The sequence below is a fragment of the Anopheles maculipalpis genome, chromosome 3RL (assembly GCF_943734695.1).
Source record: "Anopheles maculipalpis chromosome 3RL, idAnoMacuDA_375_x, whole genome shotgun sequence".
Lineage (NCBI taxonomy): Eukaryota > Metazoa > Arthropoda > Insecta > Diptera > Culicidae > Anopheles > Anopheles maculipalpis.
In genome coordinates, this window is record NC_064872.1 from 57,022,192 (window position 1) to 57,049,405 (window position 27,214).

The 27,214-nt window shown below is 41.9% G+C and overlaps 4 protein-coding genes across 5 annotated transcripts in view; 2 read left to right on the top strand and 2 right to left on the bottom strand.

Annotated features, from left to right (window-relative positions):
* Window positions 1-27,214, bottom strand: part of LOC126562565 (D-aspartate oxidase) — a 199,821-nt gene that overhangs the window by 146,283 nt on the left and 26,324 nt on the right. The gene's annotated exons all lie outside the window — the stretch shown is intronic.
* The window catches only part of LOC126562960 (charged multivesicular body protein 4b), a 130,014-nt gene that overhangs the window by 94,966 nt on the left and 7,834 nt on the right, over window positions 1-27,214 (top strand). The gene's annotated exons all lie outside the window — the stretch shown is intronic.
* The window catches only part of LOC126562961 (charged multivesicular body protein 5), a 225,250-nt gene that overhangs the window by 60,827 nt on the left and 137,209 nt on the right, over window positions 1-27,214 (top strand). The gene's annotated exons all lie outside the window — the stretch shown is intronic.
* LOC126561576 (retinal homeobox protein Rx) overlaps window positions 4,021-27,214 on the bottom strand; it is a 49,035-nt gene continuing 25,841 nt past the window's right edge. For both annotated transcript variants that reach the window (XM_050217809.1, XM_050217808.1), the window contains exons 5-6: window positions 5,169-5,334; window positions 4,021-4,757 (exon numbers count right to left, since the gene is read on the bottom strand). In XM_050217809.1, the coding sequence (XP_050073766.1) occupies window positions 4,021-4,757; window positions 5,169-5,334 (903 nt within the window). The remainder of the gene's footprint in view (window positions 4,758-5,168; window positions 5,335-27,214) is intronic.

The window sequence follows — 27,214 nt, forward strand, 5'->3', positions numbered from 1 at the left end:
AACGAATCGAGTTTCATTCACCCTCGTTCGAAGTAGTAGAAGATGATGAAAACGAAACATAAAAATACGAAGTGATCAAAGGGTCATGTGTCACACACATTGAACATAATTGTTGTAACATTGATTAACATCTATCTTTAGAATCAAAAACAAACAATTATGATATACTGGCTGGCTGCCCACGCGAAAAGAAAACAAGAACAAACACCTAGCTTTGTGTGTAAAATTAGTGTCCAGGGTGTATTATAAACCGATGGGTTATATATAGAAGAAATGAAATGAAACAAGAATACCTCAACAAGGTAACTGCTAATGATTTTTGGTTCATGTCTTTAACTTGTGGATGCAACCTGTTGCTTTATTATTGTTTTTTTATGGTTTTTATGTACTATTTCTATTCTATCTGTAATGCTATAAAATTGTAATGTGAAAACATGGGTCGTAATTTGTAGTTTAATAGGGGAAAAAATGTTCCAGGAAAATGTTATTAAATAAACAGAAATGCTTATTTTGTGCATTGATTCTCTGAAGTAATTAGTCCAAACAAAATTGAGGATCTTATTTAAACGCCTTAACTCTGTACACGGCAGGACCGAGGTTCAAATTCCGACTGAACCGATTTCCCGTAGTGAGGACTGACTATACGATTTCGTTGTATCGGCAAGTCTAGTAAGCCGATTCGATGGCCGGCATGACCTAAGAGGTCGTTAAGTCAAGCAGAAGATTTTAACGCATAACGATTGGTATTTTGTGGTGAGCGAGATTAAATTAAGATAATTTAGAAGAAATGATATTGGCATTACGGCGCAAGTCGTCATGCTTATAAATAAATAAATCAATAGTAGAAACGATAGGATCGGTATCAAATCCCATTTGGACCGTTTCCCTTCCAGCAGAATTGTGATTTTTTTCTTATTTCCACTCTTCAATCTTGTGGTCCTGGCGTTTCTTGCTTACTCTAAATATAGTTGGGTAATAAGTTCAGAGAATGGGGTGAAGGGGTTCGATGCTCCATCCTTAGAACGGAACGTCCCTTATCTGATTGATTATGTAGCCTAACATAAGAATGACAGGAAACAGAAATAAGATTAAGAAAGCATAAGCATTAAAGGAGAAAGAAAACAAATAAATGTTGGTTACGTTTATTCGCATTATTTAACACTTCACTTGATCCATAGGTTTAAGCAATATCAGAAGTAAAACATGTACGTTACAGTTTTGTTCTGTATTTGAAATACAACTTTAGCGATGTTTTCTCCTCTTTAAACATCGTCGAAAGCTCAACATTCTATGAAGAACCATTCGAGCAGCTGTGTGAAGCTACCCAAATAGCAATTCAAACGGTCGTAGAAATTTCGAGCAGTTGACTACAAGAGTTTATCAGCTTTAGACGGATATTCTTAATTTCTCGATAGAACTTGGGAGTTGAACTAAGGGTTGGATGCAGTTTTCACTAGGGGAGAAACAAAAGCAATTGCAGCCACAACTGATTTCATTTAATTCACGACAAGAGATGAAATTTGAGTGTATATAGAATAACTACCTACAGCATAAAGAATGTTGTTGTACATCTTCAATAAACATGATTTTTTTTTATTAGTTGGATAATTTCTTTTTATCTTTTTCCTCTTGATTGAACCTCACGAGTTACTACACACGTCCTTAAACTTAAGTGTAACAGAACTGCTACAATATGACGAACCGTCTCAGACTAGCATTTAACAATGTTAATAAATAATCCTAGTCACAATTTTTTTTTTCGTTTATTCATAGAGGCTTTGAGTCTTAGAGACTACATTCGCTTCTCTACTGCATAAAAATGGTTTAATCTAAAACAAAACTATAGTATATGTGGCTTAAATATTATGGAACGGTATTGCGATTATGGCATATGATAATGGATAAGTTAAAACTATGGCTTATTTTTTGCTATATAAATGACTGATCCTTAGAAATCGAATAAGGCGGTTCTGATGAAGTTTGTCGGGTGATAAGATTGTCGCATAATCGAAGCCTAATCGGCAGGTGACTCAGTGTGTCATGTATTCATGGCAATCGGTGAGGATGTGGCGGACGGTGATGTTAACACCACAGAAGCTGCAGAGTGCAGGACTAGATTTTTCTAGGAGGTAGGAGTGTGTAAGGCGGGTATAACCTATACGAAGGTGGTAAAGGACTCGTTGGATGTGACTGGCAATGCTTGTTAAAATCGAATTTCATAGAATCATAACTGCGAGCATGAATCAACCCACCAGGCAGTTCAAACACAGAAGCATTGTCAAACGCCTTTCTCTAAAATAATTCCGTATCCCAAAAACTAATCGAGATATTTTATAATAGAAAAATATTTGAGTAGTTTGAAACATTTAAAAAGTGCTCGAATGGATACTGTATCAAATAGTACTGAACCGTGTTCGAGCAATGATTTCTTACGAATTTGGTCCCTGTTGAATAATCAGAAAAATTAATAAAAATTCAAATAATTGTTTTCTATAAACTAATAATGACGATACCTATTATAGGCTGAAATTAAACAAAGCTCAATAGTTTTCAGTTCTCAAGTTCTCAAAATCAATTTAATCTTTTGCTTGAGTTATGAACATGAACATGAACAAACATTTATTCATTTGCTTAAATTCATCGCATATATTTTAAAAAGGAATATTTGATCATGGGAAATTGTAAATTCAGTATGTTTTGTTAGTGTGTTAACGTTAAGTTTAATCAAGCAGCAATGTATAGTTTAGTTAAACAATCTGATTTGATATAAAGTTTCATAAAAAATAATCCACAAAAAAGACCAGCTGTTTTCCAATTTTTTTTTAAGTAAAGCACTGACATTTATTGTACAAATACCGAAATATTAACTAAATCAGAATTATGCGATAGTCTCACATATTTCTCATCTTCTATCGATTGCTTTTTCTTTCAAACTTCTCAAGGCATAGGCATTCTCAAGAAAAAAGACTATTACTCTATTTCTCAAGCGAAACAAGCAGCTGCTCGAAATGAATAAAACAATAAAATGGTAATGATTGTTTGCTCATGTACCGATCGATACCGTATTCAAATCCATCACGCGGCGGCAGAAGTCAGGAGATGCAGCTGAGGCTATGAGATGCTGACATGATGGACCAAGAGTTTCCACAAACTAATCAAACTGATTTCTCGTACTTATCGGACAGGTTGCTGTGGGTGTGCTGCTGGGTGAACAGAAGGTGGAGTACTTGTCAAGAATCGATGCAATTAGTTTACTTACATCTCAACGGACAGAGGGCGATACATGCGATACATGACGAGAAGTAGTTTCAGGATAGGAGCTACAGCAAAACGACGCCACACAAAACGGTCGATATTTTCAAAACAAATGCTTTATTTTCCTCTTTCTCTTTGAAATGGTGGCATTGATTGTGCAGATTTTTATAAGCAAACAATTCCTTCCATTATTCTTTTTTTTTTTGAATGTTTTCTTTTGCTTTGTATTATCCGAAAGCAGCTAGCTTTAAGGAAAGCAGTCTTTTGCCCACAGGGAACATGTTATGACGTTTGCACGACGTTTGCTACCTTGCCTTGATGTGAGCGTGTTCATTAAATTGTCTACATTAAATTAAACCTACAGGGGATGGTTTTATTCGCACCTGAAAAATCCGATTGCGTCTTGTACTAGAAATTAAACATATTTACAAGTAGCTTAATCATCCCTTATCTGCCTCTTGATGCTTGCTGTGAGTGTTGATTTTATGAACGCCGTTGAACTTGTCAAGAACAAGGCTTTTGCGATTGAATCATGCGTTTACCATTAAGTTCCTTGTGTTTTTATGACATGCATTTACAAACAAAACACCTGTTCCTGATCACATGTTCGGTTAGTGCTTTTTCGAGTATTCCTACGTTAACCTAGCTTGGATGATATGAGCAGTGGACATGATTTATTAAATTACGCTCGCATCCTCTATCTCTTCTCGCTCTACTTAATTACGCTTACACTATGTACAGGAATACACATCATCTACCGATGTATTACACCATCGTGGTCATGCCTTTGCTTAAGTTTTCCAGATGTTCCTTCGCTTTGATTCGTAAGGTCGCAATCGAGTTGGTGCGCATATCCGACGAGTGGTGATGGTTAACGGTCATGTTGAGTGCCGCAGCTGATGTGGTCGACGCCGTAGCCGGTGCCGCTTTCGAGGTGTCGGCTGTTGCAGGAGTATCGCTTTCCGAGCCGGGATCAATCGGGGTCAGCTTGGCAATCTTTAGTCCCGTCGGTGAGGGTGAGTTTGGGCTGAGCGATTGCAGATGTGCCTGCGAGGAGGCTGTCGTTGCACCGGGTGGAGGGGAGCGTAGCCCGGGCGGAGTAAGGGAAAGATTTTGGGGCGATGAAATCGGTATGGTTATGGGGGTCGATCCTGCGGTAGGTGGTAATGGTGGAGGTTGTGATCCGGCTAAACTTCCCATCGGACCTTCGAGCGGTGAATGGCGTGGCGTTGGAGGTTGTGGACCGTGTGGACCCGGCTGATGTGGCATCGAGAGGTTCTGAGGGCCCCCGAGGGATCCGTTAACGTGCGGTGGCGAAAGGCGCATGTTTCCGGCTGCCATCTGGGGGGACATGGCGGCCATACTTTGTGGGGAGATGCGCAGGTTCTGTGGACCGTTCGGGTGGCCCAGGCCCAGATTAGTCATGCCAAGGTTGGACGGGTTGAGGCTAAGCGGAGGCGTCAAGTAGCTCGGATAGACTCCTTGCGGGTGCGACAGGAACCCTACAAAACGCCGAAAACCCGTAAGAATGAATTATTTTTAAAACATTGCTGTTTATTTTGAGTGTCTTAAAATTATTGACAAATTGTTCGTAATTTAGTATAAAGTAATGAAGTATTTAAAATATATCAAATATATTAGCATTGTAATTGTAAAATAATAATAAAATAATTAGAATAAGAATTAAAAATTTCAAAAAAGGATGTTGATTGACTTCAGATTTGTTTTTGATAATGGTACATCACAACGAAATCAATTATAATTTAGTTCACCTGATTACTATTTTACTCGTCAAAAGATCGTTAACTAGCTTTAAAAGAAAAAAATCCGAAATAAAAACGAAAAACCTGTCCCCTAGCTCATAATGGAAACTCTTAATCGCTATGGCATTGCATTGCCTTTTGGATAGTTACCTGGTAGTGCCGATAGCAGGGGTGGAGACAGCCACGGATCGACCGGAAGGTTGCCACCGTTGCAGGAAAGTCGGTGAGGAAGCTGCGAGAAGTGGGACAACCCTAGCCTCAGGCTTTCCGACTTCTCCTGGCGACGCCATTTTGCACGTCGATTTTGAAACCAAACCTGTGGCGAAAGCGAGAAGAAAGCGCGAATGCAAGCGTGAGCAAGGTGGGAAAATTAATGAAATTACGTTTCATTTATGAGCGTTTAATTACATTTTCCCGAGCATCCATCCATGGTGTCGGGGAAATGGTGAATGACAACGGGAAACGAGGGAAACACCTTAAGAAAAGCTTCGGTAAGTTGCTTTCTGAGCGTTTCCTAGCGATGCCTGTTACGAACACAGGATTATGAAAAGCGCAAAGAATGGTTAATTGCATGATTCTTTACCCGTCAGTTGGGGATAAAGCTATCATAGGACGGGTTTGTGGAAGGATGGGGGAAAAAAGACGCAAATTTAAAAAAGTAGGAAAGAGAATATCGTTTAATGAGTTGTCACACAAAAAAGATTATTATTATTGAAAATGTTTAGCGTGCGACAGAAAAGGTCGTTGCATTTCTATTTAATATTTTTTAAATTATTAAATCGGATAATTAAAAACCATAACACACGCTACACATCGCGTTTATCCATCTAACAAAACTCGTACCTCTTGAAGGATAAAAAGTCATTACCAAACAAAATTAAGCGAGAGGCAGCATCCAACCTCAACACTTCCAGCGTATCCAGCGCCAAAAAGAGCAAAGAAATGCAATTAGTTCCTCATTTTCTCAGTGCAACGTACAAAAAAAGACGAACACAGACAGCAAAAGAGTCTGTGGCTAGGATCGACGACTATCTCGCACGAAACAGTGGGACGCTTACACTCCTTCATCGGAGATGTTCAGCTGTTCAGCAATGCAAATTAAAAGTAAATTAATTCCGTGAATTAAATAATTAATTTAACCATCAAATTCGCTTCCATCGCGACAGAGAAAGCTGCCATGGAGACGTTGCTGTTGACGTTTACCTAGCCAGGTTTCTCCGAAGCTGTAGATGGAGACATTTTCCGACGCGGAATCAAACCGCGACCGTACCGATCAGCCGCCATCATCCGTTGGGCGCCTCCTTTTCCCAAACCATCCAAAGGCATCCTAATTAGTGCGCTAAGTAATTGCTTTCTGGGCCTCGGAGGATTTTCCACCACAGGAAATGGTGATGCGACCAGCCACGTTAAGCTTTGGCAAAAGGAATCCGTCAATTAGGGTCACGCCGGAAGGTGACGGACGGTACGTTCCAGAAATAGTCTGACCGGTGGCGGGCTCTGTCACCGTTTCATCCGTCTTGGTCCGTTATTGCCTTCGATCGGTGTGGAATGTTTTGCTGGCCGACGCTTTGGCGCTCATTAGCGCTTTGTGGCATCTAATTGCTCGACTAATCCAATCAATTAATCTAGCAATTTGCCCTCATTACTAGCCCGCACCGGTCTGGCCGGCGTGTGCGCGGTTAGCTATTCTTTCAATCTTGAAGCAAGCACTAGAGCAGCCTGTAGCTGTTTCTAAATCCGTGTTGGCGCACAGAAACACGTCGTGACACGTTCACGTGACAGTCAGTCGAATCATTAAGTGCTACTAACAGCTTACATCTGGATGGTGTTAGCCCGTAGCGTGGGCAAGGCAAAATGAACGGGTAAATAAGAATTCAAAATAATAAGCCAAATCTTCGCGACGGTACGCTCGACACAAAGAACTGCTGTGCGAGGAAATGGTTTGAATGAATTGGCCAAGTTTACCGCCTGCTTCCTTCTTTTATCGAGTGCTCGACGTCATGTTGTTTCACTCACGATACCCGTCTGCGGGTGACAGTTTTAGCAGGAAAGAAAATTGGCTTCACTTCTGGCAAGATTTGCATGAAAGAAACTGCTTGTTTTGACTTCTTAAAGTAGTCAGCCCAGACATTTCAGCAGAAGTTGATTTTTGTACCTTCTTTAATTTTAATATCACTTTAAAGGTAAATAAGTAAAAATCGCTCACAAGAATAAAACGAATACTAAGCATCTTTCTAAACGTGTTGCGGATTGCATACAGACAGGCGTGAACGGATTTTATAAGAACATTTCTCACCATTCGATGTGAAATTACAGTGTGCAAGCAAATAAAACTTTTACAATTTGTCGGCAAACATTACACAAAACTTGACAACAAAAAAAAAAAAAAAAAGGCGACAAATCCATTAGCACTCAATACGAAACCGTCAAACCATTTAGCTAACCGCACAATAATTCCAATCGCACACAAAATCTTCCCATCTGCGCCCGAAATCTTCCCCAAAGCTAAATTAAAATCGGCAACGGCACCCAACGTAAGTGCTCTGGAAATGTCTCGACCCATTCCGAGGCCAAACTCGGTCCGTTCTGATTGGAGTCTGATTGCTGTCAACTATCAACCGGCCGTTCTTCCAAGCCTTCCCGCCCGTACCGCCTGGCCTGCAGGTTCTTTAGGGTTCTGTGATTTAGTTTAATTAAAATTCTGTGTAAATACTGATCGAAAAGTTTTAATTACATTTGCATAATAGTTTCGCTTCGAATGTTTCAAGGTGCAGGGATGCGGACCAACTACCACAGGGCCACCCAAAAACACACACACGCATGCACCGGTTTGTGGGGATTTCCCGGGAAAAGGGTCTAGGGTGGGACTAGTTGTAGCAAAATCTCCGCAAATCAAACTATCCCATTTCGGGGCGAACAATCTGCCGTTCTGTCCCAAAACGACACACACACACACCGACACATACATACTCGCAAGTACAAACACAAATCTGGACCCTTAGTTAAACTGACTCTTCAAATTGGATCCGCTTTTTGTCGCCCGTATCGGCGGTACGATGGGATTGAAATGTATTTCATTTCGTTTTCAAGGGACAAAATGGAAACGTTTCCGCATGGTTGTGGTCAGAAAAAAATGAACCTGAAAATTGCTAAACAATAACCATCGGTACGAGCAAACTAGAGAGCAATCGGAATGTTTTTGTTTTTGTTGTGTGCGTGAAGGATTCGACAGCAACGGGCAACTGTCAAACTCATTTCCATACTCCGGGCGCCCAAAAGGCCGGCAACTAAAATGGACGCAAGGAATGAGCGCGGATGAGCCGTATCCGCGTTGCCGTTTGCTGGCAAACTAAATAATTTCTTCGGTAAACGATTTCGATCATTGCAGACCGGTGAAGCAGTTTGTGTGTGTGTGTGTGTGTTCTGCGTAACTTTCACGTCGTCGTCTGTGAGGTTGGATTACGTTTTAAAATCAATTTTAACTACAAATCATCCTCAAGCCTGCCTGCTTGTGTATGTGGAACACTTGCGATTAGATTATCAAAATATTTGATTTCAGTACGATACAGAAACGAACCAAATTGTGCATTGTGTTGGTGTGTTGGAGCAGGAAAATGATGCTGGAAAAACCCACCCGTCATTGTTTGGTCTGAGCTGTTGTGAGATTCGCAAAACGATTCGATCCGTGCAGCGTTCACAATCGGTAGATTCAATTAAAATGGTTATTTCATGCCATAGTTTCAATTATGGCCGGTTTGTTCTGCTCTTGTCTGCATTTTGCGTTCGATTTGGTTTTCAGCAAAAAAACTTGCGGCCATGTTTCTTGAAACGCATTCCATTCGAGAGGAAAACCGGCATCCCCCGAGCAAGCGCAAACTCATTTCATTTCGTGCAGCCACACACACACACACACACACATTTAACGGGAGATTTTTTGATTTCGTGCTCTGGTACAAAAAAAAAATGACTTCTTTGCGTACGGATCGAGCACGAAGCGAGCACTTGAGTGAAGGAAAAACCATCTCTAAAAATTTGTATCCCTGTTCCGGTGTACCTTCGGCGCCTATTGATGTTTATTGCATCAAGCGTGTCCATTTTTGTCAACATTCATGTCACCCTCGTCCCCCGTGCAGCCAGCTCCAGTGTTGTTGGTGGCCCGGGAACCAAAAATTCATTTGCCGTCCATCAGCCGCATCGTACCGGAACGGCTGGCACCGAAAAAGAGCAATGTGCGTTCTTTTTTTTTGTCTTAATTTTAGAAACCACTCTACGGAGTCGATCGGGATCGGTGATTGGGATGACAAAAGAAGCGTGGACGGAATACAGCCACAGGACACTGGGGCCACACGCATAGGAAACGTTTCATTTCATCTTTCACTCATTCCATTACGCTCCCCATTCGATGCTGGTCAGTTTCAATTTTTATTGCGTTTTTGCTGGGAGGCATTTTTTTTTTTTGGTGCGCACCAAAGCTCCCTGGAACCAATCAGCTCCAAACATAGAGAGGTTCAGTCGATTCCAATATCGGTTCCGCCGCTTTTTTGGTTTTTTTTGTATTTCGTCGTCCAGTTTAAGCCTTCGTGTGACGCTGTGCTCATCGATCGTTTGCATATTTTCATCGTGCTGATGCTGGGTTTTCCCGTTTGCCCGTTTTACGTAACAATGAAATAAGAACAATTGATGAACTGTTCCGTGGGCCAAAGTCGATTGATGGGACACGAAAATCCTACGTACAGGATTCGGTAAAATTGAGAAATTCGAGTTTCCTGTTTTGGGAATCATTTTTCTGTGGATAGAACAAACAACCCGCTAGTTTTTCATCGGACAATTTCATTAAAAGATCTTGTTGTGTATTGGAATTGATGCGTAGAAACGATTGCTTTCCAGGAAATAACAAACATGGAGAAAGTCAGGCACGTTAATTAAAGCTTTAAAAGTTAGGTAAAGTAAAGTAAAGTAAAATTGTTATTTTAATAAACTTGGTACGATTTAACTCATTCATATGAGCATCTCTGATCTATAATTGATTGCCTGACAGATTATACTTCACCCTAAAAATCGTACATAATTCAATCAAATTAAGATGTCATGTCAAAACAAACATTCCCCACACGATAGAGTGTGTAGGCTAAGATGAAGAAAAAAGTACAACAAATTAATTTTTCGTTTACAACCAATTTCCCTTGCTGTTCCGATGAGAGAGCGAATGTTTTTTTTTTTTTTACTTCTTGTTGTTGTTGTCCCGATACACTCGATCCGTCGAGCTGATGCTCTTGATCCAATCACTGTCCTAATCAGCTATTCCATCAACCTAGTCCCATGCACTGTACCGCCCACAGTTACAGCTGAAAATGTTGCCTGGTTGTAACAGCTTAAATTATACGTTGCCTGCCCGATGAGTCCTGGTCTCCACTCTGACGGCACTTCAAAAGGACACTGAACGGCAGCGCGTGTCCTTCGTTTGACATCAGACAAGCTGTTTGTCGCTCACGATTTGTTCGTTGGTTTACCATCCTTTTTTTTCCCTTCCCTTCACTTTTGCACCCAATGTAAGAAAGAGCGACCAATGCCTTGAGGGAACGAATGTAGCAACATCTACGCCGACGTCAATATTGGCCCATCATTCCCTGCGGCTTTACATCCAGCAGCGAAACAAGAGAGCAGGACGCGATATCCGACACCGAACGGGCGGCTCAACATCCCGGAGACCGAGATAATCGAACATCGCGCATGCCCTGGGGCTAGTGGTTCTCACACCTCCCCTTGATCATGGGACACAACAATAAGAGGGAGAGAGAGAGAGAGAAAGAGCTCTGTACATGTCGTACATTACGGTGATACAATGGCCAGCGGAAATTAAAAGCAATTTCGAGCTCAATGACGAATCACTGCTAGCGATGGGGACATCTTCCTCCATTAGCCGAGATATTCCAAAACGGCTCCCAAAACAGAAGAACATTAGCTGGCGTCTTCCCCTGCATACGATCGATTCGGTTGCAGGCAAACAGCGTCAAAAATCCCACGAGATCTTCGGAGGTCAGCTGGATCCAAAAAACAAACACCTAGTGTGCGACCCTACAAACAACCAACGTCACCAAAGGAAGTCTTGTTAACTGGGAGCATGTCATCAGCTATTAAATTAGTCCACGCTCCCTTCGCCTCAGCTAGTCTCTTGGCGTTGGCTTTAAATGCTCACCCAATAGCGTGTTGGTTGACGTAAAAGATGGCATGGATTACCAACACACACACACACACACCCCCGAAACAAGGACCGTTGACCAAACCAAGTCCTTTCACACACGCACATGTGCTCACACGGGAGTCATAAACAGTTATTAGAGGGTTAATTAAACACTTGCCACGTGGCCTGCCAACTCCCGGGACTGTCGCACACGGTGTCACAGTTTGAACATGACCTGCGTCCCAGGACAAAGAAAAGAGAGAGAGGATCATGTTCGGTAGCCATGCATCCGCAACGATATTGCACGTGGGAAGAAGGGTGGACATAAACAAAAAGGAACTTACGGCAGGAAACAAAACGTAAAAAACACCAGCCGCCGCCCCCCGAAACGAACGATTGCACACGCTCCGATAGCTTCTGGCATTTATCGCCTCCGGGGACTTGTTTCCTTCAATATGTCACTGTGGTGGGTGAACGTTGCCTCACCTTGCCCGACCCGTTCAAATCTTACTCCTAATCCGGTTGACTGTAGAATGGCCGACCCTGTAGAACTCTCTTAAGCAGGTTGAAACCCACCGCCGGAAGGAAAAATCGAACTTTCTGATTCTTCTGCGCGCAGTGAAAAGCTGCGATGAGAACCGTTATCGATTCTTTTCCAATTTTGACTGTTGATTTTTCCCACCTTTTGGCAAACTGCGTTTCCTGATTTGGGCAGCTACGTTTGCAAGAAAAAGGGTACGGAAGGAAAACTCGCCACAATTGCGGTTATGCAGAAAATTTGCTTTTCCAAAAATCCCAACGCATACACACGGGAAAATCGTTTTGTTTTCGCACAACGGGTGTCTACGGTTTGTTCTGTTTCGGTTAGGCTCGCTTTAAGTCTGAACAGTGCGACACAACACACAAGTCCTCGTGGCTCTGACTACCGAACGTCTTTTGGCGGAAAGCGCAAAGGACACAGCTCGAGTGCTTAGGAAAAGAAAGCTTTGTTTTCTTATCGCATTGTGCGTTCTGGCTGTCCGCTGTCCTGTACTGGAATAGGCTAGAGCATCAGGAAAAAGAAGCATCTCAAAGGGTGACGTAAATATGCGTAAGAATCACCTTTTTGATTTCTACACTTTGGTACCGATAATTGAAGCAAAAACCGTCCGACATCAAACCGGGACAAGCGGTCTGCTCGGTTGGCCGTTTAATGGATAGTTTGGGCTGGTAGAATATGGAAGAAGCCTGGGAAAATTGAGGTGTCTTTCACGTGAGCGACTAAAATTAAGCTGTCAAATGCAAATGTTGGGCTGGAGAAGGGAAAGGATTTCGAGGACGTACCGCCCCGTACAGCCGGATACGTGATATTGATTGTTATCGTACGGTTTTGATCTTTCGCACTCCGGTAACAATAGGGGAACGTTGTGTCACGATACGGTTTGAGTGCTGTGTCTTTGGGAATTATATAGTTTTCTTTTATTCTTTTGTGTTAAATAAGAAAAGAAGAAAGGGATGAAAGGAGAGAAACAAAACTTCAGGAAAATCAAAAAATTTTATATCGTTTGCAGCAAATCGCATTGTGAATAGTCAACGTTTTTGGACCTATAAAGATTGTGTTAGAATTGAAGTAACAAAAAGGATTAAACAATTATAAGAATTATTTCAAGTTTTATCATAGTTGTTACAATGGTGTTATTTCTATTCAATTAATAATATCTTAAAGAGCTCTCTTTCTTCAATACCGTAATAAAATAATCATAAAAATCTTTTAAAACTAAAAGGGCCCTGTCTACCGAATGATGTTAAGACTGTTTCTTAAAACCATGTGTAGACTTCGATACGATCTGGAGAGAGAACTCCATTCTACTTTACTCGTTTGTCTCGTACAATCATCAGCTGATATGTTGCAGATTCGATTTTAATTTAAGATCAATCAATTTCCTTACGCATGAAGTGAAACTGAAACCATGAAAATTTGGTCGTGAAATCCAACTTGGAACCTCAAAATATTATAAAGTCCCGGAGACATCTTCTGAAAAATAAGCAATAGTTTGTTTGGAATTTGATCTCATATGTGCCTTAAATCTTATTCCAAATTTTTTATATGAAAACTGCTCAATAAGATATTTAAATCTTCATTTCCGCATACAAAGCTATGCAATACTTGATTGGTGTATCAATATGGCTATCAAATATGGAACACAGCTTTAATAATTATGGCAATAAAGATGGTTGAGATCGTATTAAAGTCAATAGATCTTCCCCGGCACCTTATTAAGATCGCTTGAGATTAAAATAATATGATTCAGACCCTTCTTAAAACTGTAAACACTTTGGAATGCAGTAAAAACACTATGTCATACTAAAAATAATTCCAAACCCGTGCCGTGGAACGGTGAAATCCGCAATTTATGTTGCTTTTTACAAGTACCATGTAATTTGTTTAATGCTAATGTATTATTTACACAAAGAAATTAGCAACTGAAAGAGCGAAGAGCAGTTTTAATATTGGTATTACAGATTAATAGATCTTTTGACGCGAAGTCATTGGATGGTTTTATTAGTAAGTCGTTATGTCCCCTTCTCGTCAGGATGTTCAATTTATCGATGGACAAAGGTTTAGATCCCGACCATTTGGAAGACGTCATGGATGATTCCTCTGTATGAAAAGGGCGATAGGCAGCTTGCTACCAGCTACAGAGGCATCACATCAATGTGCGCGATTGTTAAAGTAATGGAAATAACCGCCAATGAATGTATCCTTAAAGCGTCTCTAGGCTACTAGAAGAAAGAACAGCACGGTTTCATGCCTAAACGTTCCACCTCTACAAATTTAGTACGATTTGTCACTGAGTGTGTGAACCGCATGGACGAGGGTTTTCAAGTCGATTGCATATAAACCGATCTTAGAGCCGCCTTCGATAGCATATCGCACGATATACTATTGAATAAACTCCAGACAACTGCTATTTGTTATACGCTGACGATGTCAAACTGTTCATTCCCGTAAAATCGATCAAAGATTGTGCTAAACTACAGCAAGCTGTCTCGGTGTTCAACAACTGGTGCGTCCTCAACTGTTTGTCTCTACAGTTTATGTACCGAAAAGTGTTTCGTTTTGTCCTTTGGGCGCGCGAAATCAATGGTTAATTATGATCATCATATAAAGGGCGTATGCGTTTCAAGAACTGCACAAACGCACGACCTAGGTGTTTTACTTGACCAAAAAAAGTCCCTTGGACCTCATTACGCCAATAGAACTGTAGGATTAATATTCAAACTGACTCGTGAGTTTGACGACTCTCGGTAGTTAAAAGCTCTGTATTGCTCGCTGGTTCGATCGCTCCTGGAATACTGCTCACCTGTGTGCTGTCCATACACTAACGAATGGATAAACGGATTTGAGGCTGTCCAAAGAAAGTTCACACGTTTCGCGATTCGTAAGTTAGGATGGGCCGATAGTTCCTCCCTCCCATCATACACTGAGCGTTGTCAACTGTTAGGCCTCGAGTCTCCGGAACATCGGCGATACTTTCATCAAGCCACAGTCATAGCAGGACTTCTTTTAGGAACGATCGACGATCCCTATTTATTAGGAGAACTTAGATTTAATGTCCAGAGAATATCGGCCAGACATCACCTAATGTTACTTGTTATGCGATCACGCTAAAGTCCATAATGCCAATAATGCTCCCCTAAAGTCCATGATACGCCGATTCAATACGCATTCGCACATGTATGAGTTTAATAAATCTCTTTCCACGTTTAAAAATCTGTTAAGGATCCGTCTAACTACGAACTAATTATCTGTATATTACATATGTTTTAGCTTATAAGTCTTGTAAAACTGTAATCCTCGTGCTTCGTTAAGCCGTAAACGGTGGACGATCAATAAACAATAAATAATAATTGAAGACGTTTTAAAGATTTTAAAAATGTTAAAAGTGTTAAGCCCCATCTAAAATTATAATCTAAATTTGTTTAATTTGGTACAGCCATAATAAAACTTTGATACAACATGTTTGAGACAAAAAAGGATATGGGGAATTTCAATAGCCAAATTTTACTCTTCATCCTTCAAGAAAAAAAAACAACCCTTCTAAAACAATCAAATCAATATTCTTAACAAATACACAGCAATTGGGTCCCCTAATTGAGATCACCCTGCGCTTCCATCACAATTAAAGGCAAACACACCACAACAAAGAAGACATGATCCTGGTTAGGTCTCGTATCATCATCAGCGTGTTGACATTCCATTCCCATCCGCAATGTCCCGTCCGAACCATGTAACTAGTGCTATCACTCTAATGGTTTGCCTTACCATCAAACCATCAATCCGAACCGGAGCGAAAATTTCCCAAAAAAGACCCAAATGACGCTGCAGTTCTGAAGTGTGATCGGATAGGTGAGATAATGGTGATTATAGTAAGGTGACATGTATCGCAGGATATTTATCAACAATACAACATTAGACACAAAAAACACACACACACACACACACTCAACAACAACGACAAAGTAGTTCCTTTCTGTTGTGAGCCAACCCTCATCCATGAATACCCTTGTGCTGCGGAAAAAAACACGAATTCCCGGAGTAAGACCGGAACATTGAAATAGCAGCGGACAGAGTGGAGATGCAAGCGACACAAAGTGGTTTCGATAAAGATCCTTACACTCCGGTGGGATTATTCAGGCTAAAAAAAAAAAGAAGGATGTTTATCTCTCCGTGCTCAGGCAATTACGGTCGAATGCCATTGAATGGAATGGTTGAATGGCGGGAAGAACGATATTTTGTTTGTAGAACAATCGTTATTGGAGAAAACGGAACTGACTAAATCACCTTTTTCAATATGCAATTTTCTATAAGTTTGAAGTATTGAATTTAGATTTAGGAAGCGGAGATCATTCCCGATAGTTGCCAGTAAACAACTAGTCAGCCTTAAGCACTAACCTGTCAGTGCATAGGAGGAACAAATCGCTCATGATTTTACGCTCCTCTACACACTACAATCCCTAATACACTTCAACTCGACACAAAACTAGAACAAACATCCAACAGCCGGTGTTACCGTTCCAGGGGCCTGTCGACTCCTTTTGTTGACAAGCATGTACTTGAATGTGAAGGACTCCTTCGAACCTATTTTCATCCTCTGCCCGTATTTCCCTTCGCTGCGCTCATTGCGCCCTCGTACAACTCACAAAAGCGAGCATATTTCAATGACGAGTGCGCTAAACCAATTAAACTCTTGACGCATGTGCCGTACCGTTGCGCGAGTCCTTGCCGGCGCACCGCGCGTCCAACACGATGAGCCACGGGAATCCGTTTCTCGAGCCTCTGAGCAGAACGCGTTTTTGGGCAATGGTTAGTGCCGCTCCGTGTCGGCATCGGTACCGTAATTGGAGATGGTTGTACGCGGACAGTATTCCGCGAGGCCGCAGATCTTTACCGTCTCGTACTTTCGCGCTCTTCGTTCGTCTAGCGTCGTGCGGTATGTAATGAATAATTAGCAGCACAGGGCGGCTAACCTTCAAACGGCAGAACGGCGAGCTTTGCTAGAAGCCAGCTGGGAATGGGAACGTTCTCTGGTGAGACTGTCCAGTCGTGAGGAAAAGCGGTACGTTTGATCATATCATCTTTATCATATCGTGCACTAATTGGTGGCTTTCATGTTTTCCGCAGAACACAGGCAGACAGAAGGTCCAATTTTTATTTTTTTTTTTATTTACATTACTTTTAGTGTATCAAGCTTTTACTGAAAAATTTACTTAGATTTAAATTAAATAAGAAAAAAAAATCATGCTACAGAAGGAGGGAATAGAAATGTAACAAAATGCAAAAATGGACCTTTTCCAGTCAAAGACTGACACATCATCATCAATGCCAAAACGATTCGATTCGATTCGCTCGACCTTGGTTGACCGCAATTCATTCGCAACATTGATGTGTATTGTCAAGCGCTGGGAATTTGGCAAAATGTTTCTGACGGCCAGGCGAGAACAAAACATAAAAATATAATTGTTATAAGGGATGTATATTTTTTTATTCTCATTCCCCTGCAAGATAGAATGCCACAAATGGAAAAGAGTAAGCTTAAGGTGAACATTTGTATCCTTACGGATCATTTATTCGCCCTTTCTTTTTTGCTTTGGTAATTGCGGTATCAAGCATTCTATCGGAAAGCTGTTAAGAACCGTTCAAAATTGGTTTTACGCACGCTGTACATTAATTGTACACTCAATTTATCATTGGCATCTCGTAGCCGGAAAAAAATGGCACGATAATGGCAATGTTACCTGGGGTGTCTCAATATTGTCTCAAAGGGAAAAACATGAATGCTATTTTTGCACTTCAGCTTGTATTCAAATCTGGGGAAAAAAAGAAACGATTCATCAGGAATATTAATATCCTTCCACCGATGCAAAAGTACGCGCCCAATTACAGCCATCTATTTGCTGTTCGAACGCAATCCGGTTCGCATGAAATCACAAAACAAAGAGCCAAAACGCTTCCCTACGGAGCGAAGGGTGAGTTTAATAATTGTCAAATTATTTGCTAAGTACCAAACAAAACTCATACCAGCCGGTGTTTGCCAACGTAGCCGTGTATCGCGCACAAAGCAAACACCTTCACCTCCACAGCTCCAACGTTCTCCCTTCGCATCCATCAACCGTCCGGAAGGTGACGGTCGTGCGACAGTGGCAACGAATGCCACACGTCCCTTAGGGCGGCAGCACCTAAAAACCACTTTGAACTTCAACCATCCGAGAAGAACGGTCGATGTTCATTTTGTCGCCTTACCTTCTTCGCCCGCGATACCACACCCGTCCCGTTTGCTTCCTCATTCCCGGCAAAGCGAGGGCAGACTGATTTTCCACCAACACTTTTGACACCCTCAGGTTCGTTTGGAGTTTCATTTTTATCGAGCAGATATTTCTTACGGCCATCGAAAGCCCGTCGGAGGGATGAAAATAAATTTCAATTTCATCCCCGTTCGAATACGAAAACAAACAGTGGAAAAAAAGGAACCACTGATGCGCAAAACAAGGCCGGGCCGGACGGGGCGAAACGGTCATCCGCCTTCGACGAGTTGGCGAATAGAAACGGGAGGATTACTTCCGGAAGGTGACCAGGGAACGGACGCAAACACGAAGAGGGTGAGAAAGGATCCGTAGCGAAGCGTACCGATGCGGAATGGAATGAAACCGTTTGATTCGATGTGGCTTTTCCCCGGGCGCTACCACTCCCGCCCCACGGAAGGACACATCAAATGAACTGCCGGTGCATACTGCACAGCACGTGCCGGCGGAATGTGCTGACAGGTGATGGTGGTGGTGGTAGTGGTGGTGGGATTGATTAAAAAACTATTTGACACTGGTCTGGGAGGCTAGGAATAGGAACCGCTATTGGGAGCGTAAATTGAGTGGCAAATTGATTTTTAATGAGGTAATAAGGACTCGATAACAATACCGGACCGATTCAGTTCGAGTTGAAACTGTTGTGCTTCATTTTGCATAGTTCCTTTTCCGTACCGAGGGCCACCTAAGGGACGAGTGTTTTAATATATTACGGGAGGTCGGGTCGATTAGAGTTAACTTAATTTATTCAATTTGTGCAGAAGCAGAATGATGAAGAAAAAGTATTTATGTTGATGGTTGCTAATTGATGCAACGAACGATTATGCACTAATTGATCCACGTATAATCTAATGGATCGTTTCAGAATTTTTATGTCTTGATCAAAATACGTGTTATGCGAAAAATAGTTCAATGTCTCGCTATTATTTTTAGTAGAAAGGTCTATCGATGTTTTCCATGAAATTAAGTCAAAAACCTTGCCCTCTATCATATCATACATGCCCCTCCTTAAAAGATGGGTTGGTTTTTCCAAAGAAATCAAAATATACAGACATTACTATAGAGTACCGATAGTAAAAGGGATACTTTCCTACAACGAATTTGCTCACGCTACTTAAAACAAATTCGTCAAAAACTACCGTCTTTTGCAGCTTTAGACATTCAATAATCTGCTGAGGCTTTGTCATAGAAGCAGCTTATTACATGCTATGCCAGCATGCGAGTATATTCGGATGGTTTTTCATTCGAAACTGCATCGACGGCACTGTATGCAGAAACAGATTACTTCAAACGTTATGTCAATAATAAGTAGCTTTTGATTGCTATGGCTTTCTGTTCACATTAGGGCTATACTTCAAACACAAATCAGCAAATTTTAATGATTAAAATGTATGTACCATACGTCTGATATGGTACAGGACGAAGAAGATTTATTTTTTTCTTCCTTTTGGTTGTACGAAATACTAAGCCGGTCATCGAATTGCTTACTAGACTTATCGATACCACGTATTTTGATAGTCAGTACGGTGGAACGTTCTAAAAAGGATTTGCGTCCCGACCTTATTGAAAAAAATTGCCATAATAATCACCACTGAGGGATTATTCAATACAAATTTGCCTTAGTAGTGCCTTTAATGGCAGATATTGTCAATACAGGGTTTCTGAGTAGAACTAGACAAGTGCGAGCCATTTCTAGACAACGCTCAAGATGAACTGGACAGCGGGTAGGTTGAACTGGACAACCGTCACCCTTTCTCGACAGTGGTCAAGATGAACTGGACAAACGCTAGGTTGAAGTGGACAAACGTCAACTAGAACTGGACAGTCATATTTGAAATGGTTGTTGAAACAGTTGGAAACGTTTCGGAAACGCTTGGCAAATATTTTCAAAGTACACTTTGAAATACACATTTTTTGTAATTTACATGCATAACATGCATTCAACAATAACATTAATATAGTTTGTACTTTGAGCATGTTTGAAAGCGGTAAAACAAATGTGTATGAATTTTTGTATTTTGTTTGTTTTTTTTCTATAAAATATCCATGACAACAGCTACATCAACTCGATTCAGTGATTATAAACAGGAGCGTCTTCTGTCATCTGTCTGTCAAAAGATAAAATTTTGAACAAGTATTGCAAATATTTTATTTCTACCTCACATTTTTAAAGAAAACCATTCATTCTGATTGCTATTGCATTCGGTGGGAAAGTATACGTACGTTTGGGAATTATTTAGAATTGGAAATTAGAAAAAATGACTATTTCAGCAGTTATTTTTTTAATTTTAAAATTTGCCAAGAGTTTCCGAAACGCTTCAAACCGTTTCATCAACCATTTCAAATATGACTGTCCAGTTCTAGTTGACGTTTGTCCACTTCAACCAGTTCATCTTGAGCGTTGTCTAGAAATGGCTCGCACTTGCCTCTAGTTCTACTCAGTAACCCTGTAAGGGGATCCTGCCGTGTGAAAACCACTACCATTACGATGCCCCACAATCTTCTTGGCTTATCGTTATGATAGGATAATTACGGTCTAACGATCTATTAATTAGACTTATTGATGCCACGTAGCTGACTATCCGTCAGTCTTTACTTCTTGGGGATAGTCCGGGTGGGATTTTAAGTCCAGTCTTGTCTTGTGAAAAATGGTGCTGCTGGTGCCTGTACCATCGGACTGCCCTTCCCGTACAAATTCCACAAATTTAATTTTTATATCGAAATCAGCGCATTAGGGACGGAATGCTGCGTTAAATCTATGTATATTATACAGTCATCACATGCGATTTTGACTATACGGCAGTAAGCCGTCATACCAAAAAATAAGTGTGAAATAAACCAGCGCATTTCAAACCCAATTTTATTTCTACTTCTTCGGGTAGCTACGAAGTCTTGACATTTATGACTGTCTTGATAATTTTATTTTTTCCCTGCGGAACTCTTTCAAAAGCTGCAAATATCGTTACGCGCAGATAAATCAACCGCCTGGTGTAAATGTAATTTGATTGGGATCGATTGTTGATCTTCAAAAATTAATCTGATGCATAAAACTAAACTACTAAACTAAACAAATAACTAGCTAACTTATTTTTCATGCTAGTAACAGGTCACCTTTCTGCCACCATGTTGCCAAAGCACCTGCTATCACCCCTTCCATAAACGAATCAGAATACGGACTTGAATCGCTACTCAAACGTGAACAACATTCACAAACGTAAGATACGCAACGCAAGCATCTCAGCTCGATCAGCTAACAATTCCAATAGTGCAACAATTACAAACCAAAGTCTTCCACGTGCGTTCCATTTAAATCATCGCAGCCCCCACCGGAAACGACAGCTGGTGGAGCAGAGAGTTAAACGGAGCCTGATAATTCGGCGGCAGCGAACATTGCTGGAGAACGAAATACAAACGCTGCCACGTGTGGGCAAGATGATGATTTTGCACCACACAGAGCGATTAAATCGAATGATGCTGCCAGAGCTTAGCCCTCCGCAACAAAAAAAAAAACCAAAAAAACAAACGGAAGCTCCGGCCTAAATTACGTCACTGGGCGCAAATGCAAACCGAAGAAGAGTGAAGATGAAGCGGGGCCAACCCGTAGGTCGATTTCCGTTTTCCGGAGGTCAAAACAAAACAGGTAACACCGGGGGGGGACGTAATGAAATTAAAATCTATAACTTCTCGAGCGCTGCATTAGTGGCTCTGTGTGCGAGCGTGCGCGTGTGTAATCTTATTTAGTCGTTTGCTTTTCCTTTTCCATCCCTCGGCGTCTTATTATCTCAGGACAGGATTAAAGAATCCCGCCGCAAAGAGCCTACGTTGCCGTTTTGGGCTTGTTCTATTTGTGGTTTAATTTCAGACAGCTGTGTGTTTTGCATCGTCCTCGCCGAATCATACAGCACACGGTACGCTTAAATCCTTTACCGTATGTGCCTACGCGGTCGATCCGATGTGATTGATGTTTGTTTACGCGATTGTTGTCTTCATCGTGGCGTGGTGTTTTACATTGAATTTTATCCCATTATTCCGTACAAAGATGGAGCTGGTTGTGTTATGTCGTGTCGGAAGCGAGTGGTAAAGAACTAGCAAGAACTAAACCTATACAATAAACGCATAAAAAATTGGACGGACCGGCACACAAAGCTATCCGACCGAGATCGAATGGCGGCCCAAGAAGATGGAAAGGTAATTGTGGATTTTTTCCCCCTATTTAATTAGGGTTCTGCTAGGTAAGGTATATGTGCCTTTGTTTGTCGATTAAATATTTAACCCGCTCCCGCTTCGTCATCCACCGAGACTTGAGCGAACAATCATCAATGCAGGAAAACATAACCCCCGGGTTATTAAGCGTTTCGCCAGGTGCATTGCGGCATACGATGCGAATACGTTCTCCATGATTAAGACCACTCCAATGTCAAAAGTCAACGATGGTGACACTCTGCACTGCTGCGTCTCACCAGCGTCCAATCAGAACGTCTCATTAGCAGCAGGCATTTTATATTGACTCTAAGTTTAATCCCCACGGCACAGATGACATCAGCCGTTTTATACCTTAGTTTCAAAACAATCAACCCCTTTTTAATTCATTATTGCAAGAAATTTACACTTCATTTAGCAGCAGAGCGAGAAAGGACAGAAGAAAAAAATCAATTGCTGCACACCCATTTTCGTTGGCAATTTCCCTTAAAAGCTACTTACAACCGTTTCCTTAACAAACAGGCTCACACAAATACGCGATAAGCGGCACCGCGCACCGGTAACAGTGCACGATTTAGCCCCTGTTTGTTGTTGGCCGTGAATTAAAATATCCCGTAACCTACAATTTCCTTCGCTTCGATAATTCATTCCATCACGTTTAAGCGACTCGGTTTCTCGCGCGCGCTCCTCTACCGGAAGAGTATAGAAAGTAAAAGGAAAAATCAAGGATCTAGGATACGGCCCATGTTCTTGGGAGCAAACAAAGCTTTACGGCCGGACAGACCGGGCCGAGCTAGGGAAGGGATGACGGTGCGACCTTAGGCAAAAGAATCGTGGGGTTAATTGAATTATAATATCGCGGGTCCACGCCCGCGGAACTCTGCACTGGGACGGGGGGTTTTTTTTATTCCGAAAAAAAGAAGCAAATTAATGTTGAAAAGATTTCATTTAGCAGTAAGCGATTTGCTAAACAATAAGAAACGTAAATCATAACGCTAGAAAAAAGGGTTTGAGACTCATTTCCGGAAGTGTTTTGATTGGTATTTGGTGGAGCGTCTTCATAGAATTATAAAGCTTTCCCGTATTAACGAGAAATTTTGGTTTCAATTCAATGTAAATGATTTACTAAAAAATGTTTTCCCAAACAAATGGAACCACTTTTGCTGCTTCTGTATCAAAAATAGGTTAGCAAACCGTGCTTTCGTTTGTCAATCGCATAAAACATTCTGCACCTTACAATAATTTCAATACACGAATTTTGGCAAACCGTCCCCAAATCGGATCGGTGGTGCCGTGTTCGCATATGACGGCAATAAAACTGGCGATACAAATAAAATATTTATTGCTACCCTTCATAGACATTGACAGTGAGACAGAGCCGTGCGGCCGACGGAAGCAAAAAAAAAAGCTTCACAGCGCTTGTCGGTAGTAATTCTAATTCATAAATTGGTCCTTTATTTTCGACCGAAGCAGTGCGCTCACATATGAGCCCGAGCAGGCGAAGATCGTTGTCGAATGTTGCGTGCGTGCGTGCGTGAGCCGTCCGTTTGCTGCTTGCGGACGCATAAATCTATCAAATTTATTTGCACTTTTATAGTACCACGTCGGGTGTACGGCCCGTGACGAAAGGATAACTTTTCGTTCGATTCGGTGGCGCTTGTGACAAACGGAAAACAAGCCCCCCCCCCCCCCCCAACCCTCCCTTCAGGCAGGAGAGACGTCCTTTGATGCGACATAATAAAGCGCGACGTTCGCTAGGTGGTCGAGTCGTTCGTTCAATTTATTCCCATATTTAATATGGAAATTCATAAAGATAATGCTAATAGTCATAATCGCATAGAAGCCTCGGTGGTGGAGAACCAAAACAGAACTTCATAACAATCGTTTGGGGTCTCTTGCGTCGCTTGCGAAACGCCGTCTTTACCCCCATCTTAGCAAGGCAGTGTGTAATGAGTGGCTTTTTATTATTATTACACCTTCACGCACGAGATCCTTACCAAAAGGGCGTTCGGTTGATGTTTCTCCTCCCAATGGTCCTCGGTTTTTCCTGAACCTGTGTTAAGAACGTTGGGTCGAAAGTTTGACATCGTTGTTTCACGTGTTTTCGTACCCTTTGCCCTTACTGATGAACGGTTTTCTAATGAAATCAACATCCATCCATCACAATGTCCCGTGGTGGTCAGTAGGTAACGCACCCCCAACTAACCTCACCGTGCCATTCCTCGTTTCTTACTCTTGTGCGTTATGATGTCGTGCGACGACCGATATGCTCCAGTTTGTCCGGGTGTATGGTCCACAAACCATCGCCACCTTTTTCCATATCTCGATGAAAGTTGGCTTGTTGTGGCGGAGGAGTTTTCTCTTTGCCGTGTGCCGGAACGGTTGATAAACAAGAAAATTAAATTTAATGATTTTTATTACCGAATGATTAGGAGCGAACATATTTCGCGCACGTTGGTAGGGTGGCAACGGCCAACTGGGAAGGGCGAGCGTTGGAGAAATGGTAAGGAAATCGTCCTAATCGGTGTCGTAAAAAAGTCCTTCACAGCAGCAGAACCCTCAGAAGGGCACGCTAGGCAACACCCGGGACCGGAGCGGTAATTCTATTAAACCTAGTTCTTTGTGTACTTGTGCCGTATTCATACAAATTACACACAAATTAGTCATTCAATTGAATATACTGAAACATTCACTCACACTCTGGGGCATTAGGAAGCCATTTTTAGAGCTTTTCGTGTTCTGGCTTGTACCAATATCCGTGGAATAAAATTTTATTTTAAGTAAATCAACATATGTCCTCTACTAATACAAGAATTTTCCAGAACATCAGCTTGATAGAATTAGTTAAATAAAGAAAAGAGATCACGAAGCACGTATGTTCCTCGTTTTTTTTGTTTTGCTGTTTCGATCCGATTATGGTACGACTGTTTCGTGATTTATGAATAATCATTCAGCCCAGCAAATGGTTCGGTTTGGTTTGTCCTTTTTCTGTGCCATTATCCTTGCCCCCCCCCCCCTCCCCACTCCCCTGTTCCCCCCACGTGTTCCCACAACGTATCCACGCACGTGTTCACATGCAAGCTTGCATATGGGACCGAAAAATGTGGTGACCCGGCGAGGTCCCCCATAACATGGCACATGGCTGTATCATGTGCCGCGCGGCCAACCCAACGAGCGTGGCATCTAGCATCGATTTGTGTCCTCTTGCGTATTAAACTCCCATAAACCGCTAGCGTGTAATAAAACAAAATGACACAGGAAAGTTATATCCTCCATTTGTTATACTCCGCTCGCTGCACGTTTGTTGGGAGGACTTTGTAAAGCAGCCTTAGAAGCATTTCGATGGAATTTCGATTTCAAATCGCAAACCCGTATACCTTCGGAACATACTATTATTATTATTATTTTCCTTTTACACACATGCACCGCCCGCCTCTTCCTTCCTACTGTTCCTACTGTTTGGGATGGCATCAAGGGAAGCCAAACAACTTTCGCTCCAAACTAGCCCCCAAACTGGGACAGGGGGTATCGCGCACCAGAAACGATTTGTCTCGCGAATACCTTTGCATGGCACGGGACAGAACGCTCACAAAAAAGGCTCCCTAAATTGCGTAGCCACGAGTTCCATTCCGTTCCCATCAGACATTGTCATATTTTTTTATTCCCTGTAACCAAAATCAAACATTCTTACCGGAAAATAGGGGCACACACACACACACACATACACTCAGGAAAAGTCACACCGTGCAAGGGACCAATATCGATTCAAAGGTTTTGGCTCGCTTTCGCTGGCCTCCTCTTGTGTGGCAGGACGAAACCATGAACACACGACTGTCTGTTTGGGGCATTCGTTCGCTTCGCGTTAAATACTAACCTAAGCACTAAAAGGGGCCCGCGAGCGCGAGTAATTTTATTAGCCATAATCACGCGCCCTTTCCACGCGAAACCGAAGGAAATGAGTTAATGTAAACGCTTTTCGTCGAATCGTTTCAAGATGCAAGAATGCGTTGCCGGCATACCATACCATGGGGTGGTTTCGTTTGCTCTCTTTCGCTTCTGGGCTAATTTTATGAACGACCATTCCTTTTCGCACAATCTTGTTCGATCGACGATAAATACGGATTTTTATAGTTGCAATTTTCACCATTGGATAATAAGTGAACTATTGCTGGTCGGTCGGAACACTATAGATTAACGTTTGCTGTGTACATGCAAATAACGTACGAAATAATAACCAACCGGAGTGTATGTACGACATGGTCACTGTGAGCTAACGACCATTGTGTACCATGCAGCTAGTGGTTGTGTGGTAACAAAGTATCGGGACTCTATGTTTAAACTCTGATAACACGATAGTTAAGGATCGTAACCTAACGTATAATCGGTTTGATGAAGAAATGAACCGGGCTAGATTGTGCTTATGAGTAGTTTATGAGACAATCCCTATCGTACAGAGGTTTGTTTGAGAGCAGAGCAGCGTATCAGGTTGTTATTTTATGAAAGTTATTACAAGATATGTATGCATATTATAACTATAAATGTATTGAGTTTCACGACCTACTGAGCAGTAGCGAATCCAACAGCAGGCGCTGTAGGCGATCGCCTGTGGTCCCGGCAGCTTCTTGGTCCAAGGAATCTAGTAAAAAGGGGTCCCGCGTTAGCAGTAGTAGCTTCGTAGCAAGGGCCTCTCATGTATGGGTAGGTGCCTCCTCAAAAGAACACAGCCCTCTCCTCCCTCCAGCATGCTGCTAAGTCATGCAGACAATCGAATGCCTTGTTCTTGGTTGTAACGATCTGCTAAAGCAATGCTAAAGTGACTAGACTTGGTGATGCGACATAGTTGGATAGCGAGTCCTTACTACGAGACTACTGTCCGGATGAGATTTGAATCCCGATCTTGCCATGTGAAGACAGTTGCTGCTGCAGCCCCACCAGTTGACTTTATAATTGTAAATCTTGACAACAGGTGTAAGAG